This window comes from Dysidea avara, chromosome 3 (assembly GCF_963678975.1).
Source record: "Dysidea avara chromosome 3, odDysAvar1.4, whole genome shotgun sequence".
NCBI classification, from domain to species: domain Eukaryota; kingdom Metazoa; phylum Porifera; class Demospongiae; order Dictyoceratida; family Dysideidae; genus Dysidea; species Dysidea avara.
The window spans coordinates 43439761-43462202 of NC_089274.1; the positions used below are offsets into that span (position 1 = coordinate 43439761).

General features: G+C 36.7%; 1 protein-coding gene and 1 long non-coding RNA gene across 2 annotated transcripts; both read right to left on the reverse strand.

Annotated features, from left to right (window-relative positions):
- Nucleotides 1-9220: 9220 nt before the first annotated feature.
- LOC136251126 (uncharacterized) lies at nt 9221-11814 on the reverse strand. The gene is made up of 3 exons (XR_010698947.1): nt 10245-11814; nt 9752-9809; nt 9221-9454 (listed from the first exon to the last, which is right to left on the reverse strand). It is a non-coding gene; the product is annotated as an uncharacterized lncRNA (long non-coding RNA).
- Nucleotides 11815-13662: 1848 nt separating this feature from the next.
- Nucleotides 13663-21959, reverse strand: LOC136251125 (FAD-dependent oxidoreductase domain-containing protein 2-like). The gene is made up of 7 exons (XM_066043505.1): nt 21295-21959; nt 21064-21109; nt 20952-21014; nt 16667-16739; nt 16403-16506; nt 14499-14568; nt 13663-13708 (listed from the first exon to the last, which is right to left on the reverse strand). Exons 1-7 carry the CDS (start codon nt 21433-21435, stop codon nt 13678-13680), a joined length of 528 nt encoding a protein of 175 aa, XP_065899577.1. The 5' UTR covers nt 21436-21959; the 3' UTR covers nt 13663-13677.
- Nucleotides 21960-22442: the final 483 nt, after the last annotated feature.

A 22442-nucleotide genomic window follows, 5' to 3' on the forward strand; every position in this document is an offset into this window, starting at 1 on the left:
CATTGCTGGTGCAGAGTCACACACACACACACACACACACACACACACACACACACACACACACACACACACACACACACACACATGTACACATGTATGCATGTAATAGTTATAAACAAAGCTAGTCTAGTTACATAGATAGCTCAATGAATTAACTATAGATGGCACTGAAGTTTTAGTATATCTTAGCTAGGGGTGGGGAACACTGGCTTCAAGTGATCTACACCTACACATGACATTACTTTTGATATCAAAATTGTACCCACTGACTGTTCTATGTGAGTGTCTTGATCATTTTGAAACAATTAGAAATTAATTTCTATGTGTCACGTGATCTTATTTTTTCTTTTATTGATTAAAAATCTGGGTTGGTCGGGCCCGAGCAACAACTTTTCAAATAGGTGTGGCCTAACAATCATGAAATTAATGGAATTATTCACAGTTATTCTATAATGTATGATCTATTAGAATCTTTGATTTGATATATGTGATCGGATTTCATATAACCAGGCTTCCACACACACAAAATAAAACTTACGTTTTTACCAGAAATGGATTACCGGTCTAATATTCCACACTGTGCTTCCTTGAGGACTGGCAAGGCTGGTTTCTGTAGCAGCTTTCTTCCAACCCTGTCAAGGCCATGAGTGGGAGATTGGCGCCATTAAATGGCCATGGCTTTGTGATAATGGTGTGTAGTGAGCTGGTACTTCACAGAGAGCTCGCCAATAGTGTTCTCAGTCAATTTGAAGTGATTTGAGAGCCATGGAGGGCCATGGAGAGCCCAAACTTGGCCTCTGGATTCCATTTGTCTTCTTACTTCATTTTATACTCTTATATTAAGCCCACCTACCACCCTCCCACCCTGCCACCCTACCACCTGTGATATTATTACCCGATCGAAAAAAGCTGCCCAAAACAGGGCAAATTTTGAAATTTATACACCCACTCAGTGATAGCTAGTAAATAGATGAATAATTGGTGCAAATTTTGCTTGCACAGCTGTAGGCACTGGGAAGTTATTACACAATGATTACTTAAAGTCGCCATATCTCCTAACAAAGCTTTGTGCATCGAAGCCTTGTTTTGTCGAATTCAGTCACATATACCTTGTTTTCAGTGCTTTTTGGCTACTGATTTAGCTACATGATGCCTCAGGGAGATTATAGAATTAAGCAAAAACAAGTCACCAGAGGATATACCGGATAGAAGTGATTCAGTCTGTGATGCCTTTTGGACTTACATAAGGCCTTCAACTCATTGGATCACTGTATTTTGCTCAGAAACCTTTCACAATTAGGCCTTTCCAAGACTGTAATGAAATGGTTTGCTGACTACTTGACTGCTAGATATCATCGCATCAAACATGGCTGCCAGTTTTCTGATGAAGGAGGAATCCCTCAAGGGAGTACCTTGGACCCTTTACTTTTCCTAGTGTACATGATATACCTTCCACCATCCCTGAGGGAGTTTTATTGCAATATGCAGATGATACCACTCTCATTTTGCTCTGGGCCTACTTCTGCTCAGGTTGCTGCAACACTGAACTACGCATATCAACTAATGCACTTGTCAATTTCATGCCCCACCCCCACCCCCAGGGGGGTGGGGGAATACAGGGGATTTGAAAAATCGTGGTGTCAATTTCCCCACTACTGGGGCAAAATTGGCTGTCAAATCCCCACTATGTCCCCACCCCCATAGTAGGGGATTTGACAACACCTCAAGGATGACTAAGCGTATATTTCATGCATGCAACTATAGTAATAAACCTGCCCTGTAGCTAGTAAAATTATAGCAAGTGCGATTTTTATTGTTTAGAAATGCAACTACCAAAAATCGGTCTGTGAATTGGACAACTGTCAATTGCCCCAGGGGTGGGGACAAGAAGCAATGTCAAATCCCCACCTGGGGTGTGGGGACGCCCGGGGGTGGGGGGGTGGGGCATGAAATTGACAAGTGCATAAAACTAATAAACACTTGGCTTGTGGACAATCGAATGCAGCTCAATGCAGGTAGGTCTTGTGTTATGTGTTTTGTTTACTTCATCAGAAGTTATCTCATTCATTGCCCGATATTACAATCAACAACATTATTTTAAAAGCTACAGGCACTCAAAAATATCTGGGGCTAATTTTGATTGCTGGTTGACTTGGAAAGATCATGTTGCCAAGGTTTGTAAAAAATGTCCTATTACCTTTATCTAGTGAACTCTAACCAGCGGGTGCTCCCTGCAGAGCTTATTAAGCTCCTTTGGAGTCACTTGTTTTGTCTCATTTAAATTATGCTCTTCTAGCTTGGGGCACATCATTACACCAGGGGTACATGGAACGTATTTAGCGGCTGGTTCGACTAATTTTCAATCTCCGGATGAAATTCTACCAGCTTGATGTATTTTGCTGCATCTGTGCTATGTACAGTGAGTATACCTCTGTCCGAGGTATTCCACTTTCCCTCCTGGAAATCACACCACCTATGGCATCAGAACTCCAGTGTATTTTGCAAATTCTACCCGTTGTCATTTGTCCTTCACTCAAAAATCATCAAGTCATTTTTAAATGTGGAATTCTGTTCCATGAGAGCTAAAGAAAATTAGCACATACAACAATTTTTACATAGCATTTTTACTATCCAATCTGTAAACTTAATCTCTGTTTTTTTGTTCTTGTTTTTGTTTTGTTTTGTGTAGATTGTGTTGTCCTGCTTACTTAATTGTCCTTGTATCTGTATGTGTTTTATTTTGTTACTCCAACAAGGAAGAACGGCTTTGCCAATTGTTGAGAGATTAAAATAATTATCAATCAATCACCAATAAAGGTCAACCATCATGGAAAAAAGTTATAATATGATACTACAAGTTGTATTATAAGTTTTACACTATACCACATATACTATACCACATATACTATCAAATTAAAGATCTCTACGCTGTTTCCTTACCACAATTGGTGGCTGAATGAAATCATTAACTAGCTAGAACATTCTAAGGAAATTACATTCTAATGTGACCTATTGTCTAGCTATTAAAAAAATTTGTCCTCCTGAGCATTGGAGCAATGCAGGGATGGTGGAGCAGGCAAAGGACTGTAGGGACTAACTTTGACAATGAAAACACAAGCATATACACTGAACGGTGGTGGATCCAGAGGGGGACACAGGAGCACATACCCCCTCCAAAAAATTCCATACAAAAGATCAGGATACTCTAATAAAGTAGTCAGTTAAATACTCTAATAGAACAGTCTAGAATTTTTTTTTGCAAATAAAATAGCTGAGCTCATACCTGTCACTGAACCCTACATGCTGCTCGTGATTGATGTGGATCACTTAGAAAGGATTTATTACTACTCTGCATCAAAAATTTTAGTCCTGATACATGTAAAATATCTATAGCTTACCTTTGCTTTATATTATCTACCTACTTTCCTGGCCATGTTAGCTACATCCCTTATAAAACTCTGTATCCGCCCCTGCTGAGCCAGTATGGATGTCATTTATGATGGTCCTCAGGAAAAAATCATATTTTAGGAGTTCTGAGACAATATTTAGACAATTTCACTAGTAGTTACTTACAAAGATGACAGAGAGAGAAACAACCATTAATGGAATGATGAAAACATTGTACAAATTAACAGATGTACAAAGTAACAAATGTGGGTGAGTTAGGGACCCGCCGATTATGCTGGCATAATTATGAGCATAATAAGTGCCTGAAAGCATTGAGCATAATGCTAGTATAATAGGTAGAATATTTGTGTAATAGTATGAATTCTTGCTTATCAAAGTAGCTATCACAGAAAGATCGATATACTCTAATAGAACAGTCAGTAACTCTAATAGAACAATCATATAGCTGACTGTTCTATTAGAGTATATCGATCTTTTCTATGATATACATTTTGACAAGTAAGTTTGTGCTTCAGCCACTTATTATTTATCCATAAACTGGAAATTATTAGCAGAGCATGAGAACTGAGGCATAAATAATTGGGCACAATTTGAGCATAATAGGTAAGTATTGAGCATAAATTTAAGCATAATAGGTAAATTTTTGAGCAGTGCAGCATAGCATAATAGGTAAAATTAAGAGCATAATCGGCGAGTCCCTAAGGTGAGTCCTCGGATAATGCAACCACAAGCATGACCTAAAAAGGCCTGTGAGGCATGGCAAGGGTGTAGTCATACAAAAAATAAGTAGTTACAGATTCAGTAACTGGATTCAGCCACTCTTTATATTTTCTTGCCAGAAATATCCTCTTTGAGGATAGAATACTCTGGTGGGCAGCATCATCTAAGCAGATGACTTTTTGACTGTAATATATAGCAGGGTTTGAAAATTTGATGAAAAATCCCAGTAGAGGCTGGTTGATAATGACCAAGTGCTGAAAGTTCAATGGTTTCATAGCAACTTGAGAAGTATAGTTGATCAAATTCTGCCAATAATTGCAATATTCAACCTTGGATTGTTTCCTATTGTGTGCTGATATTGCATGATGGATAGAGCCTAGGACATGTTAATTTAGCAATAGAAGCACCTTGTGAGTTGTAAACAACAATGTCTGGCTGATATGGAGTTGGTAGAATAGAGGGTGGAATGGTAGCTTGAGATGCTTCATAGGCTTGGTGGTTGTCCAAGTCGGCAAACACAGCCAAGTGAAAAAATTGTTCACGTTGATAAAAGCACCAAACTTGGTACAACATTTGCTTAATTCATACTATTTCCATTAAAATTAACAATCATATCATGTTCAAAGAACCCGAAAAGTAGAATCAATAGAAAATATATTAAGGAAGCCATAAAAGTACTAATACATCTGAATAAACAAGTTATATCCAAAAGCTGATCAAGGTCCAGGTCATTAGCTTACTATGTTAAGAAGCACAAAGGTTCATGGTATACAAAGCCATAGATGTGCAATATATTATTTCTATTGGATTGTGCCTGTACTTTTAACACTGAAATATTGGCTCCATTAGAAGTGTTTAAAAACAGGTTATTTTATCACATTTTGATTTTTTTGATTGCACCTGTAAATTTGAAGTACATTCATGTGATTTAAGCTAAAATGAAGATTTTAATCCACTTGCATAGTTTCCAGACTAGCTAGAAATGGGCTTACAACCTACATTAAGGGGGTGTGCTACTAATTCCTATGGCTTCACACACAAAATCTTGGCTGTGCTTGCTTTCCATCCCCTTTTGCATCAGTTGTGTTTGTGGTAATTAAAAATCACCATCTCCAGTTAGAAGTACTGACTTTATGACTCAGTTTAGTATTTTAGACCTAAAGAATGAGAATTCTACAAATTTTGGATCTAGTCTCACAGTTTTAATTCTACGCTTCTTAGACTTTGTTATCTGCTACCTATTAGTATGTTTGTAACAAAATATGGAAGTAATTTTTTGAAGTATTTTATCAATTGAGCTATTGAACTCTTTAAATTTTCTATGAAAAATAGTTATTTCCTCTTTTAAAGCCATAGTAGTCATTCCTAAAATCTTTTTCCATACTTTTAAAGATAATGTTATTACAAGCCACTGCAAGAATTTTTGGGGAGTTTCACAATTAGCTATATATAGGAGGAGAATCAATTTTAGTATTAAAATTACAGTGTTTTGTAACCACGCCATAATTTGTACATATTTCATCAATCAGATTTGCACTAAACAGAAGTTCAATGTCTCAACTACAACATGTGTTATTCATCAAGTGGAGAACAGTTGGTTTTACAGCTTCATATAAAACACATAATCTTATTCACAGAAGCCATAGGACATAGTTGCTTGCCCCCTTAAAAGTTTCAAAACATGCTCTAAGGCAATGATTTTGACGTACACCATATCTCAAATGATTTAGTATACCTTACTCAGCTTTCATAGAAAATTTGGTGCTTTTATCACAAAGTGAACAATTTTATCAAAATTTGCTGCTTAGCTGCTCTACTAACATGACAAATGGGCAATTGTTTGAGCATAATATAGTTGTCAGAATAATATTATTATAAAGAACTGATAAGTGTAATGTTGCTGAGTCAATGTGACAGGGCAGCCATTTAATTATGCTGTTGTAGGTCCACCTCCACAAATTGACAGTAGTGGGTAGAGTATCAGAAGCAGCTCAATAAAAAGATAGCTAACCAGGATGAAAACCTGCCAGAAGTGGAGCTTTCCAGTTCAGCGAGTCACCAAACTTGGATTGGACAGTTAGCTCCTGAAGCCAGGAATCAGAAGTAGCACTGACACAAGGAAGCAGACTGAGTTTGTTCTATTAGAGTGGTTGACTTTTAGAGTATATCATCAATTTTTTATTATCATTGAAGGTGGAGGGGAGGGGGGGTTGCCCAAACTTCCCATTTCTACTGTCTATGTAAAAACATCATGTACACCAGATTGTGTGCAGTGGTCTGATGTGTATTAAACCATACATATAGGCCACTGATTATTAATTTAATTGTTTCGATCCCTTGCCTGTTGCTATGTCTCACTGCCTAAATTTGGTCAGTTTTCACCATTATTCCATCATAATGATGCATAATGATTATATTATAGAAGTTATAAACTAACTTGCTTACATCACTAGGCATAAAGGAAGATGGGCTGAAGACTAACCCCAATGTCAGGGGAAGTGGTTTTAATAATTGTCCCTTTCACTTCTAATATCAGTATGATGGTGATCAATAATACTCTAATAGAGCATACAAGTAGCTAACTAATAAAACAGTCAGGTGCATGTATGATTGTAATGAATAATGAGCTGCCCACCTGCATTGGTTTAGGTTAACTTCCTGATCTGAAGCATGTCATATTTCATAACCACAACAATCACATATATACTGCATCCAAACATGGATGTGAACATTTCAAATAATATTATATAAAATAACTACAATTGTTTCTTTGACAATAAGATTATGTGGATTTACAACAAACAGCTTGCTAGTACTCAATTAATTTATATTCATTCATACTGCTTGTTCAATGAAGGTCATTATTAAGTATTAAGCTATAGTGAAATTTATACCACTGTAGCATTTCTTTTGTTATTTTTGCTGAGAGTGAGTGTGTATAAGTGGTATGATAGTATTAGTGGCACTTATAACAGTTTAAGGGAATGTACATTATGGCTGTTGAAACAACATACCTACCTCACACACCAATATTTGATTCTATGGGAGTTTTGTATCCACACATGTCATATTTGTTTTATTCCCTTCAGTAAACCTCCAAAATTATATCACTCCACACTTTGCTGCATGCTCAACGGAGAGTGATTACAGGGTCTATCCAGAAGAACACTTGACATCATAAAATATGTACAATTATGACAAGACTGAGGCTTTTTGTGATGCCATGTTAGAGAAATGGCTTGAGGTCTCTGCTAGTTGGAGTACTAAGTGTCATCCAGTTATCTGCTGAGTCCAGTAATCATCCTGCTGAATGAACTATAGCTGCTATACCTTGCATTTGTCCTTCTATATAGTGGCTGAGCAGGTCTTTATATTATCCAATAGGGTGGCCATGATGAATAAGACATACAGTCTTGATGAAGACACTTACTTGGCTGCCAGATCAACCAAAGAATTATACACCAATAGTTCTCATACAGCATCAAGAACACCGTACTAGAAAACAAGATAATTAATTGGCAAAACTAATCCAAACAGCTGTGATATATTGACTCAGCAGCTAGTTGGCTTCCCAACAGAAGTTAGACAGTAAAGAGACAGTACAACATAATACCAGCACTGTAGGTTGCATAACTATTAACTCCATTAGAGGAAACGGACAGTCCAGTTTGTATTAATATTGAAGGTGCACCTGTAGCATAGGCAAATGTGCTCTAGATGCATGTACCTCTAGATCTGAGGCAACAAAATTTATGCTATATACAAATAAATTTATTGGGCTCAGCTGTAGACTGCACCATAACATGGCACTAAACAGGATGGTGAAGAAATTACCAGTTAGCCATGTTGAGACAATAAAACGTTTATGGTTCTTTATGATTAACTATCCAATCTTTCAGCCTCCATGGCCAGTTCTTGCTTGCAAACTCATGATCATTATCATTATATTATCTTTCATACAGTTGCTTGCTACTTGAATTCTGCTGTTTTGTGCAAAAGAAAGTAAATGTGTCCTGCAATGGGCTCTTAATAGCAATAAGGGACAGCCTATACACAACAATACTTGTGTCTGAAACAGTCATTGCCAAGGCATTCTTTATAAAATTTTAAGATGAAAGTGCTCTCACAGTGAAATGTGTCATTTAATTTCTAAAGTTGCAATAGAAATTTCCCATCACAATGATAATCCATAAAACTCTGTAAAGTGAAACTTTTATATCAGAATGGTGTAAGGGGTAGAATACTGAAATACAGTCTTCCTGTGTTGATTCATGAATAAATAGGCTGCATGCTTGTGGTATCAAATGTATGAATTTATAAGGATAAGCACCAAGAAAAGAAAACGAATGCAATCCTTTTCCTTATCTAAAAGTTTTGATAACCACTGAACACAAGTCATAACATACAGGTGACTGCATAAGTCATCAGGGGATAACAACTATTTTCTACAATAACAGTTGCTGTATAGAGGGAAACTTTGGCAGGGGATAACTTTGGTGAATAGCAAGCTAAATTGCACTTGGCAAAATAAACTTTGGTGAATTCAAGCTCAATCTTTAGCTATAAAGATGTTAATCCGAGGTGCTATAAGTAATTGGCTAAACTTTGGCAAAGTTGTAGCAAATCGCCTCTATATACAGTACTCTTATCCTGTCAACTATAAGATATCATAATTGTTATCAACCAAAAGCAAAAGGGTGGGATAAAAGTCAGGCAAAAAACCTACTAGCCACAGTGTTGGGTTTAATTGCTCTATCTCACTCTGTCAAAAGACTCAGAACAGTTGAACCAAGAGTTCATAATACAAGTAAGGGATCTTACTTATATTATGAACGTTTGCTGGTACTTTTAGGAGTTCAACCAAGAGTTCATAATACAAGTAAAGGAGGTTGAGCTCAGTAAGACCAATAAACACTACTGCCATGTTCAATCAGAAGAAGTGCATGGGTTACAGGTTCAATTCAAAGTCCTTTATTCAAATTTCTCTTGGGATTTAAGGATATTATATACACTTCATTTTTTTTAGGTATACAGTTTCTGTGTGACAGAATGGCTATTAGATATACCATATGTCTGTAGCCAAACTATATACTACTGGACAAATATTCATGTTCTTTACTACAGATTTACTAATAATTTACTAATCTATTTAAAAATAAAAAAATACAGTGCAAAACTAGAAGTCCAACAACGAAAGTTAAAATAGAATCTCTACACAAAAACATGGAGTACATTACACATAGTATACTATATGTTCACTGCATTAGATTGAAACAAAATTCTGCTAATGTGGCATTGAACCGAGCTGCACCAACAGTTTGAGCATCTGCAAATAAAAATTCCACACATAACTTTATATTAGAGAATTTTACAGTAGCACAATAAACTATAAAATGCATCAGTATAAGTGCACAATAGTTTTTCATTTTATTATTATAACTATCATATGCACCAAAATCAGAAGCTGTTTCCTTGTTTTTTACTAATTTAAAAGTGCCATAGTTTATTTACAGCTAAATCATACTTTTAATGAAAACAAGAAACACAGAAGGTTCTGGATTAACAATAGATACAACATGTCATTATCTAAAACCTTATACACAATAGCAAACAGGTCCCTTACCATTAGAGTAATACTGCTTACAACATGGTGGTACATTACTGCCATGAGTGAGGACATACTGCAGTAAAAAGTGTGGCTTTATTAAGGCATGAAAAATAGAGGGCAGGGGCGGATCCAGAGTTTCGAAAGAGGGGGGGCACCTTTCTGAAAAACAGTTGAAGACCAAAAAAAACTTGCTGAAAACCAGTTGAAGACCAAAAAAACTTGCTGAAAACCAGTTGAAGACCAAAAAAAAAAAAAAAAAAAAAAAGGTCACAACAATAATAGCTAGTTATCCTTACCAACTATATCACATCTGTTATGTAAAATAAAATTCTATTTGTAGCTTCATAGGTAAGCTACACTGCCTCATGAACATTGTGACTGCTTTATTAGAGTAATTGACTGCTCTATTAGAGTATCTCGATCTTGTATGCAATTTCTTGAAGGGGGGGGGGGCATTTGCCCCAAATGCCCCATCCTGGATCCGCCACTGGAGGGGTATACCACTCACCTGGAAGCAAACTTCAGTTGGAAAGCTACGCAGATCAAGATCAAACACTGACTCAATGAACCTCCTTAATGGAATAATGTGACCTCGACAAGCAGTCCTATAGTACAAGAATCGATACCAGCTTTACTAACACATTTTTACATGTCACCAGAACTTCATTTCTGCGTGATGAATAACACACTATATCCGTTAACAATTCAAATAGATACCAGTACAATGTTTTATGTTCACATTCTGTTTTACTCGGTCTCATTATCCAATTATACATACAAAATACTTGTACTCTTACAAGTATACAAAATTTTACATTTGAGTATAATTATATGGATTATGAAGCAATGAAAGAAGAGAGGTTATCTACTTTTACATTATTTGTAGGTGTGAATGTCTAGCATATTATAGGTCATGAGATATGATGTTTGAAGTTGTAGTTTTCCCATACATTGTCTATGTCTACATGAAGGGTAAAAGGTACACAATACCCTTCTGGGTAATCACATACATAATGTGTGAGAATTCAAAATATGTTATATATTATGACCTATATACTCTATAGAGATTATTTTTACTATTCACGCCTACAATGTAAAATGATGCAAGATTTTTGAATTTGTGGCATTATCTATAATGTGGTTGCCCAGAAGGGGCAACTGTTGCCCTTTCACATAGATGATATATGAGAAACCACATATATATTCATACCTACATGTAATGCAAAATTCAGGTTGCTAGGGGCAACATTATAAAGGCGCATGTGTTATTATGAAAATTGTATATTCTGTGAATGTGTGTGCCCTGACTATCAAATACTCAGTCACAAAGTGACCATTCTGCTTCGTTTTCAGTAATGTTCAACCTGTTATACAGCACTACAAATGAAGAACAGTATGAGTGAAGTGCATCTGCAATCCACTCACAACAGAAACTACGACTGAATGCGCATACCCTGACTGGCAATTACTGAATAGCAAAGTGATCATTTCACTTCAGTTTTAGCTATACTCCATCTACTATACAGCATTACAAACAAGTTAAGTCTCAGCAATCAGTCCAGTCATACTATGGAAATTATAACACCGAAACCATGCCACAATACTGCAAATCAACATCTATGAGGTAGCAGAGAAAGAAATAGGACACAAAGGAGGACAAAGGTAAGGCATGTATGCACTGGGCAAAAAGACACATCTTGGGTTGAAGCAATGTTTGACAGTGAACACATCAAGCCTGTACCCTTAACCATAGCCAAGTTATCCTTGGCTGGAGGCATCAGTTAGTCAGTTGGCAGAAAATTATAAAAAAAATATTTTTAGACACTTGTTGGAAGAGTTTGGGGTCGCTCCTAATCAATACTGCCAAGCTGCTGAAAAATGAAGCTGGTTTTAGAGTGATATTTTTGACCAGAAAAGAACATTTGATTTGGTGTAAGTCACCAACTATTAGTAGGCAAATATCAACACTTGTAAATTACACAGACTATGGAGTATATGAAGTTACGTTGTATTGGAAACCAGTATGCTTTTGCATCTAACCTGAATATCTCTAGAACGGCTGGCCTCATCTTCATAAAACTTCTGTGAAACTAAGGACTGTATGAATATTCTACAAAAATTCACAATGGACCAACAAGGCACCAGAGAGTTACTCACAAATTCATAAAGTCTGCCGATAATTGGTCAATCACTGAAGTACAGAGTGCCAACAATACATTTCTCATGCTGATAATTGGCACATGATACACTTTATGATTTCACTTATAACATGATGAACACTCATGTGAGATAATTAAAATTAAATGCGCTATGGGACTGAAGACTGCTCTATTGAATAGTTCAAACTGGAAGTTCATACATCATTCCAGTGAGGAATTACATTCATTAGACAAAAAATGATGCCCACAATTGGTGACTTACACTATGACAATCCTGACGTGATTTTAATTTGGCAAGTGTCTTTGATTTGCCAAATTAAATTCCTCACCAATTAATCCATGTGGCATCTACTTTCTTCTCAAAAAGGTTGTTATGTTGTTACATCTTATGATACAAATGTCCTCAGCATTGTTTTATAATCATACAGTACAGTAGCGCTGTATAGTAGGGATCATGTAGGTTTGGGCTATGAATAACTGGCAATCAACTTGAACAGTCCACCATTAGTTATGTAGTGCAATAGTGCTACCCAAAGTCATTAAAACCCTTTAAGGACTGCAGTAATTTACGCAGTGCCTACCCACAAGTTTTATGAAATTTGTGTATTCTGTTACTTAGCAAGTTTGTAGCAACACCAAAATCCCAGGAAGTAGTAAGGGCTTATGCAAACTGTAATACAGATTCGCCTATCAATAATAAGCAGAAATATCTAAGTTATAAGTGTGTAGAACTTACCATTTTCAACTAGCAAAGCAATTTGTTAACACTGGTGACGATATGTCTTCTTCGCGATGCGATCTGTTACAAGCCATCACTTTACTCCTTTTAAAGAATGCCATCACATGATCTTGTATATCATTAGATGCATCTCTAAATGAAAAGCGCTGTGAAATTTATTGTAGCTTGATACCAGCACAACAAGGCAAAAGTTATGGACGGATTTGTACAAGGTTAGTTTTGTTGTTGTGTAAATGAATCCCCTACTAATGGCGAACAAAATTGTCTTTGTTTAAAGCCCATAGCTTCTAATACTGCGAAGATATAGCTCTTTGTTTACTGCTTATTATCTTGGACGCACATATACAATGCTGGGCTTTCGTGTAAGGCTATATTTGGACGTACATGTATGATGCTGTTCCTTAAAGGGTTAAACTACTTTTAATAAAGACTTTCCTGAAAGAATTACAGTAGGTTTGACCATAAGCATCAGTCAAATAGTCAGTATAACCATCAGTTGGTTAGGCATTCACCAAGATTATCTTTGCTTGGTTTAGGAACTGACCAAAGCTGATTTGGGATATTTTAAGGAATGAATTTACTCAACCAAAACTACAACCAAGCATGGTGTGTACATAGTACAAGTTTATAAGTGATACATACATTTATTGGGAAATCTGTCATCTGGTGATCTGTGCAATTAAACAGTAGTACAGTAGTTGAGGCAAAGCAAATGTGCAAGAAAGTTGTCCACATAAATTTATCATAAAGTTAGTGCATGCTAGGAGGGGACAAAGACATCAGTGTGGAAGTACTCCATAATGGTAATCATCTACTTGTAAGGAAAATGGTATCACGCAAAACATTTTCTATGGAAGTACTAACAGCGATATAATATTGATAGAGTGCTGTATTTGGCTAACTACATCAGGCACTAATTATCTAAAGGGGAGATTGTGTACAAAATTAGGTAAAACTATCACATTACTACTACACGAATTAATATTCAAGAAACATCTTAAAGAAATATAGTCATTACTCACATGGGCATATAAATCATGCTTCTAAATACTGCCAATGGTAAAATCTAAGGGACTATATCAATGACTAATATCCTCATATCAACTATTGTATTGACATTGATATGTACACAGAACCCAGGTACATTATAATTTCCCCAAATATATACATATACACATGGATGTGAAACATACTACACTACAGGGATGATTTTAGTTTCATTGCAACCAAACAATGAAACTGTTGTAATAAATTCTTCTACACAACAGGTTTAGGAAAAGCTGCCTGTGTGTCATCTCTAAATACATACGTATGTAGGTGGAAGAACTCAAAACAAAGGGTACTCTTTGAATGAGAAATTTTATAGTATTATAAAATACATATCTCTTGCATAAGCAATACATATTTGCCCCTACAAATCTATTTAACACTTCAGAGTTTAAACTCGGGAATAACAGATGTTAAAAACATATAGTACAGCTGTACAACTAGTAACATTTGTCACTGACTGACCAATGGAAATGTCATAACAATGTTATACTCAGACAGACAAGCAACAAGGTGAAATCTAAGGGAATTCTCAATGATGTAAGGAACACACAAAAGCAAATGAACAGTGACAGTAGGTATAGGTTTCTCTGTTCTAACATTACATTAATTTGTCTGTTGATATGTCTATATAGTATAACTAATTATGCCTTCTGCCACTTAGACATGTATGTACACAGAAGTCCTTTTATAGTTACATGTTGGAGAAGTGGTTTGAATGGACACCTCTGCTAGTTGGAAGAAGTTATTTATGCTGTTTATTTGGGTCGTTAATTTTGCTTAATCATAATATGTTTATGTATCAGTTAAGACTTACCAGTTAGTTTCAAAATCCTCCACCACATGATGATACTTGTCAGCCTTGGGGATATCTTCTAGGAACACCCCTGGAAGTGAAATAGTAACTGAGTAAAGTTTATGTTTCTATATAAACTATTAGTTCAGTTCTGTGATTTCTAGTATTTGGGGAAATGGTACAAAATTATGGGAAATATATTAAATATCCCATATGGAACAAACTAAACATGGTTACCAGGAAACTGACCAGGAAACTGAAAAAGATTATGGCAATAATGAGGTCTGTACATTTCTCATATAAAAGCCGAATTCAAATAAATGCCAGTCTTGATTATAAGTCAGGGGAGCTTCCAGCATACAGCAAAAATAAATGCCTGCACGGTTAACAGAGCTTACTATTAGTGGTCCATTGCCTGCTGGTGCTTCTTCAAACTTTTCAACATTATGTTCATAGGGATGATGAGTAATCATATGAGTAGTCTGCATGCATGGAGATCTGTATCTGTATCATAGTTACTATGTACTGTTTGAAAATTGTTATAGGCCTTTACAACACTTTTAAAAGTTACAACACACTGCATAACGGCTTTCTATGCTTATTGTTACAATGATTGTGTTCTTCAATTTCTTTGAATACTTAGGGTGCAATGTCTGCCTCAAATAAAGACCTAGTTCATGTAAAATTTCTGAGAAGGAAATAAAAAAACCTGGGCTATTTATATGAGGAAATATTATATATCCATGATATTCGCTAATACATACATACAGGGTGTATGTACATATGATATACTGGGGATTTTCCAGTATGTCATCCTAAAAATTTGTATTCAAGCAAGATTTAAATATCTCTTTGTCCTGTTAATGTGGATAATTATGAGAAAGTAATGCTCGTTGTGATTGCACTATCAACTGTAAATGGCCCTCCAGCCACCTGTGTTTTTATGGATAACAGATTGTAAATCCTAGTAATATATACACATGTTAAAAAATCCAAATAAATTATTTGTTAACTGCAGTTGAATTTACCAAATTCCACCAAGGTATATTTTTGGGACTATACATAATCTCTGCAGTCTGATGATGATAATAATGATAATTAACAACCTCTGGGTCCAAGAGCTATACTTTTGTGGTTGACAATGACATAAAGTTTAAGGATAGGAGTTGGTTATTTATTATCCATGCAACACAAAATAACATGAAATATGAGTAGGGACCCGTCGATTTCGCCAGCAAAATTTTTGGCATAATGGGTGGGTAAAAGCAATGAGCAACATGCTGGCAAAATAGGTGCAATTTCTGTGAAGTGGACATAAAAATTGCACAAAAGATCGAGATACTATAATAGAACAGTCAGACGCGCTAAAATATCGACAATGCATAGCTAATTGTTACTGGAACAACAAGTGACAATCGAGATACCTAATAAAACAGTCACACATGTTAAGCAATATTAGCTAGCTTCTTGCTTTACATGTTAGAAGTAATTGCTGATCAAGATACTCTAATAGAACAGTCACTTTAAGGTAAAACTGTAGCTTTGCAATTGGAAATATTCAATTAACAAAGATCAGTGCTGAGCAAAATTTATAATTCTTGAGCAAAATATGGAGCATAATAGGTGAAAAATAAAAGAATTGCTGGAAAGAAAAATAGGTTGAAAAAAAAAAGCAAAATAGACTGGTCCCTAAATATGAGAGACCATGATGTTAACACTAGCAATGGCTGCCTAAAGTCTAGTTTATTGACTACACACTATACTACTTCCCTACAGAAATGGTGCTGCCCCTGATTCTATCCTATCTGTGACATAATACACAATATATTATGTAGTAAAATACTACTGAAATAATATATATATATATACAGTATAGCTACATACTTATGTATACATAGGCATTTGGCACCACCGTATAAACATACTTTCTATTGGTTCTTTGTAGTAATACAACACAGGGTGAAGAAAGTTGCTTTTGTCTGCACTAGAAGCATCTCCAATAGCCCTATCCTCTGAGAGGACATCTTTACTGTAATATACTACTAATGGGACATGCTGACAATGCACACACACACACACACACATACACACACACACACACACACACACACACACACATACACACACACACACACACACACACACACACACACACACACACACACACACACACACAAACACACACTCACCCTGGTCCTGAGTAGTTCGCTCCATACTGCATGTTGAGAATGATCAGTCTTTGTCCATCATGTCCAGTCATTTCTAGGAATATAGTGTTTCACTGATGTATCAAGACACACGGTAGTGTGTCGTGCGGCCCAAGAAGCCGGCGCGCAACCCCGTGAGTATATTGACAGGAAGAAAGAAAACGCAATTTTCGCACCTCCGTAGCTCTGTGATGCCTTGATGAAACAAGACAAATTTTGCTGTGTACATTCCCTCCAACTTCAGCACTCCACATTCCAAATTTGAGCGAAATCGCTTCAGGAATTCCTGAGATATGCGACTTCAAAAATTGGCTTAGTTTCTTCGTTTTTTTTTTCTTCTTCTTATTTTTCTTCCTCTTTTCGCACACTTACAAAAACTGCTATAAAACGCGAACGCGTTATCCGATTGCCTTGAAATTTGGCACACAGAAGGGGGGTATAAAGGCGCATCTCTGTACCAACTTTGGCTGGAATACCATAAACAGACAAAGAGTTATGAGCGATTATGCACGAAAAATAACACCAATATGTTGTCACGCCTACAGGGTAAACCGCGTATGGGAAGAAGCTGAAAATCGGTGGGTGAATAGGTTAACTATTGAATCTCAAACCTTTTGTGGTTTGAAAGAAATCGAGCTAAAAACCAGGAAGATACAGCGAAAAAATCAACAGTGTGTAACAATTACGCAATCGAGATTAGCTAATTTTTTATTATTATTATTATTATGCTTGCCACGCCTACCAGATAAACCACTTGGGGTAATGCTTTGAAAATCGCTGTACAGATGGAGTTATCATCTTAGAAAGGCTCTTCAATGGTGTAGAAAAATCAGACTTAAAGCCACGGAGTTATAACACGAAATCCAACTTGGTGTAGCAAGTTGCGAGATCGAGATACTCTAATAGAGCAGTCATCCTAATAGAGCAGTCACCCTGAACAGAATTCAAGAGATCAGTTAGAAATAAGTAACCTGTATAGAGATCAGCTACAAACAAATCACCCTGTAGAGAGTTCAGCTACAAACAATTCACCCTGTTCAGACATCATTTAGAAGAAGTTTTCTTGTAGAGAGTTCAGTTACAAACAAATCACCCTGTTGAAAGATCAGCTAGAAGATGTCACCTTATAGATAGTTCAGTTACAAAGAAACCACCATGTAGAGAATTCAGCTACAAACTAGTGACCCTGTAGATACATCAGCTAGAAGAAGTTACCTTGTAGAGAGTTCAGCTACAAAGAAACCATTCTGTAAAGAGCTCAGCTGCAAACAAATCACCTATACAGAATTCAGCTACAAACAAATCACCCTGTAGAGAGATCAGCTAGAAGAAGTTACCTTGTAGATAGTTCAGCTACAAACAAATCATCCTGTAGAGAGATCAGCTAGAAGAAGTTACCTTGTAGATAGTTCAGCTACAAACAATTCACCCTGTACAGAGCTCAGTTAAAAGAGGTTTCCTTGTAGAGAGTTCAGCTATAGACAAATCACCCTGTAGAGAGATCAGTTAGAAGAAGTTACCTTGTAGATCGTTCAGCTACAAACAATTCACCCTGTAAAGAGATCAGCTAGAAGAAGTTACCTTGTAGAGAGTTTAGCTACAAAGAAACCATCATGTAGAGAATTCAGCCGCAAACAAATCATGTATAGAGAGTTCAGCTACAAACAAATCATGTATAGAGAGTTCAGCTACAAACAAATCTCCCTGTAGAAAGATCAGCTATAGAAGAAATCACCTTGTAGAGAGTTCAGCTACAAAGAAACTATCATGTAGAGAGTTCAACTACAAACAAATCACCCTGTAGAAAGATCAGCTATAGAAGAAATCACCTTGTAGAGAGTTCAGCTACAAAGAAACCATCATGTAGAGAGTTCAGCTACAAACAAATCACCCAGTAGAAAGTTCAGCTATAGAAGAAATCACCTTGTAGAGAGTTCAGCTACAAAAAAACCACCATTTAGAGACTTCAGCTGCAAACAAATCACCCAGTAGAAAGTTCAGCTATGAACAGATCACCCTGTTGAGAGTTCAGTTAGAAACAAGGAATCCTGTAGAGAGATCACCTAGAAGTATCGCCTTGTAGAGAGTTCAGCTACAAACAAATCACCTGTAGAGAGTTCAGCTACAAACAAATCACCCTGTAGAGAGATCAGCTAGAAGAAGTCGCCTTGTAGAGAGTTCAGCTATAAAGAAACCACCATGTAGAGAATTCAGCTGCAAACAAACACCCTGTAGAGAACTCAGCTACAAACAAATCACCCTGTAGAAAGATCAGCTAGAAGAAGTTACCTTGTAGGGATTTCAGCTACAAACAAATCACCCTGTAGAGAGTTCAGCTGCAAAGAAACCATTCTGTAAAGAGCTCAGCTGCAAACAAATCACTTGTACAGAATTCAGCTACAAACAAATCACCCTGTAGAGAGATCAGCTAGAAGAAATTACCTTGTAGATAGTTCAGCTACAAACAAATCACCCTGTAGAAAGATCAGTTAGAAGAAGTTACCTTGGAGAAAGTTCAGCTACAAAGAAACCATTTTGTAAAGAGCTCAGCTGCAAACAAATCACCTGTACAGAATTCAACTACGAACAAATCACCCTGTAGAGAGATCAGCTATAAGAAGTTACCTTGTAGATAGTTCAGCTACAAACAAATCTCCCTGTAGAGAGATCAGCTAGAAGAAATTACCTTGTAGAGAGTTCAGCTACAAAGAAACCACCATGTAGAGAGTTCAGCTGCAAAGAAATCACCCTGTAGAAAATTCTGCCAGAAACAAATTGCCCTGTAGAAAGATCAGTTAGAAGAAGTTACCTTTTAGAGAGTTCAGCTACAAAGAAACCATTCTGTACAGAGCTCAGCTGCAAACAAATCACCTATACAGAATTCAGCTACAAGCACATCACCCTGTAGAGAGATCAGCTAGAAGAAGTTACCTTGTAGATCGTTCAGCTACAAACAATTCACCCTGTAGAGAGAGCAATTAGAAGAAGTCACCTTGTAGAGTGTTCAGTTACAAAGAAACCACCATGGAGATTTCTGTAATCAATATAATATTATGTGACCGGATTTGCGAAAAGGGGTCTTCCACACACATCCAATTCCGTAACCGTTGGAGACCATAACTCAGTGTTCAAGTAACATATTAACCTGAAAATTTCACCACGTATTCAGCTATAGTGGTGCTCACCACTGTCCAAAATTCAAGGCAATAGCTCTTTCCAATCTAAAGTTATCAATTGTCAAAGTTGGCAAATTGGATGTGTGTGGAAGACCCCTTTTCACAAATCCGGTCACATATGTATTATACAGTATATATAATTTGTACATTTACTGATAAAATATTTAAAGTACATCTACTTCATCTTTTCTTCTTCCTGTAGTAAAGAAAAAAACATAGGTTAAAAAAGTCCCAAAGCTGGCCATAGGCCGGCTTTGGGGTATACAAATACAAAAAGAAATGAAATCTAATCCAAAACAGCCAAGCTGTAAAAAAAGTGCGCGGCCCTCAGAAAGGCTATGGTGAAAAAAGATGTGAAATCCCAAGGTGGCGGCCAAGAAATGGCTGTGATGGTAGGTCAATGGTAAAAATTTTAATAACGACAATTCAGGTGAATTTTTGTGCCGCTTCACAAAATTTACCTAAATTGTCATTATTAAAATTTTTACCATTGACCTACCATCACAGCCATTTCTTGGCCGCCACCTTGGGATTTCACATCTTTTTTCACCATAGCCTTTCTGAGGGCCGCACACTTTTTTTACAGCTTGGCTGTTTTGGATTATATCGACTTATGTTGACATACAAGCAACCGTGGGGAAGGAAACTTGAAGTATACATGCTTCAAATAAATTAACAGCATACTAGTTGTTTTGATACTACCCTGCATTTGTAACAATGTACATACAGAGGAATTTGTCTAAGTTGGTCATCTACGGGTTAATATTTCTTGGCCTTATTAGGCAAGTGGCTGCTTTACACTTTACTCAGGTGAAGTGGTGTATAAATGTCTTACTTAAAGTTAGGTTTTATAGAGAGGTAGGTGCCACTAAGAGATGGTTTCCAAATAGATAGACATATAGCACTTATGCATAGACACAACGTACACATATAAAAAAGCAACAGCGAAGCATTCAGCTACCATGCTAGCATGGTCATCTGGGGAACCTGTGCGCTACTCAGGAGCTATGCTGAAGGTGTGGGCACCTGAAGTCCCACCTGGACCTTCATCCATTAAACAACTGGGTAGAAACACACATATGTGCACACACCTTTCAACATGTGCAGAGATGCAATTGGCACTTCTTCCAAGTAGTTTATCATGTTATGTTCTCCTGTATACGTGAAATGTATTACGACTGTGTGGTCAGGCTATATGCTTACCTATTATAGCAACATCAGCTAAAATGTTAAACATCTGATAGATCCCCTGCAGAAATAGACAGTATGCTGTTTATTTGCTGCAGTACTGTGCTTGTTTCTACCACATAAGAGACACTCAGGCTGTTAATGACTACTTGAACTTAGGGAAAACCTTTACATAATTCACTAGCCCACAATACACTACATAATAGAATAAAGGCTCTTAAGTAAACACACAGCAATGTTACTAACAGATGCTTCGTTGATTCTCTTCACAAAATGAGCAACCAAATCAACAGGGCTCAGAGTAATAGATGGCCATGGTACTTTGTGATATCTCCACTCCATGTGCTTAAACAGTGCTCTGGCTAATAGAGAATTGCCAGCATACATTATAAACAAAACATCAGATTTGCAAAAAGGGGTCTAGCTTCCAAACACACCCAATTCTATGAACTTGGAACGCCATAACTTAGTGTTCAATAAATACATTTTTTCCATTTGTTGGTACTCACTACTGACCAAATTTGAAGTCAATTGTTTTTCCAATATGACAAAGTTGGTAAATTATGTGTGTGGGTAACCATCTTTTGCAAATCCGGTCACAAATACAATTTTAAGTTTACAGTATCCATTACAAGTGTCCATATTTTCAAACAACTCAAACCATTAAAATCCATCAACAGTCAATGATTTTAAAATTAGTTATTCTTGAAGCAGAAGCATAGATCTATTACATACTTTAGAAACTGCTTAGAAAGTATGTACTTAGCTAATAATTTCACAATTTTTATACATAAAACTTCCTGTTATATCACCATCGTCCTTTAATGATTTCTGTTGTGTAGAAACAAAGGAGGATGTATACCAGATGGCTACATTGTTGAAACTAACTGTTTATTACAATACCTAAAGTCCTAATGACAGGGCCGGAGGAGGGAAAATTGAGTTGGTCAGGCCATTGACTATAATGTTGAAATTGCTACTATACATGCCAATGAGAGAGGAGCTGTTGCACAGTGTGCGAAGCACACTCTGCAAAGCACACTCTGCGAAGTGCAAAGCACACTCTGCGAAGTGCAAAGCACACTCTGCGAAGTGCAAAGCACGAGCATTCTAGGGGGGTCTGGGGGCATGCCCCCACAGGAAATTTTTGAAAATTAGACACTCAGATATGTGATATTTCACTGCTAGCTAGCTATATAAATATGCTCAAGCCTATCTGTTGTTCTTCAGACTTTCTATACTATGTATAATTGTAGACCTGACATACAGGGGACACAGCATGAAACTTGCTGTATGGTTCATTTAGTTATAGCTAGCAATTAGAAGTTCAAGGGGTGTCTGGGGGTGCAACCCCCAGGAGCTGCAGAATTTTTGCAATTTAAAGGCTTGAAAAT

What these genes read in the sequence shown, in the direction of transcription:
- LOC136251125 (XM_066043505.1), bottom strand. Translation starts at nt 21,435, where the DNA reads ATGTATGCTGGCAATTCTCTATTAGCCAGAGCACTGTTTAAGCACATG. An exon ending in AGAGAATCAACGAAGCATCT is followed by an intron (nt 21,110 to 21,294) that starts GTTAGTAACATT and finishes CTATTTCTGCAG; the next exon opens with GGGATCTATCAGATGTTTAA. An exon ending in AGCTGATGTTGCTATAATAG is followed by an intron (nt 21,015 to 21,063) that starts GTAAGCATATAG and finishes TCACGTATACAG; the next exon opens with GAGAACATAACATGATAAAC.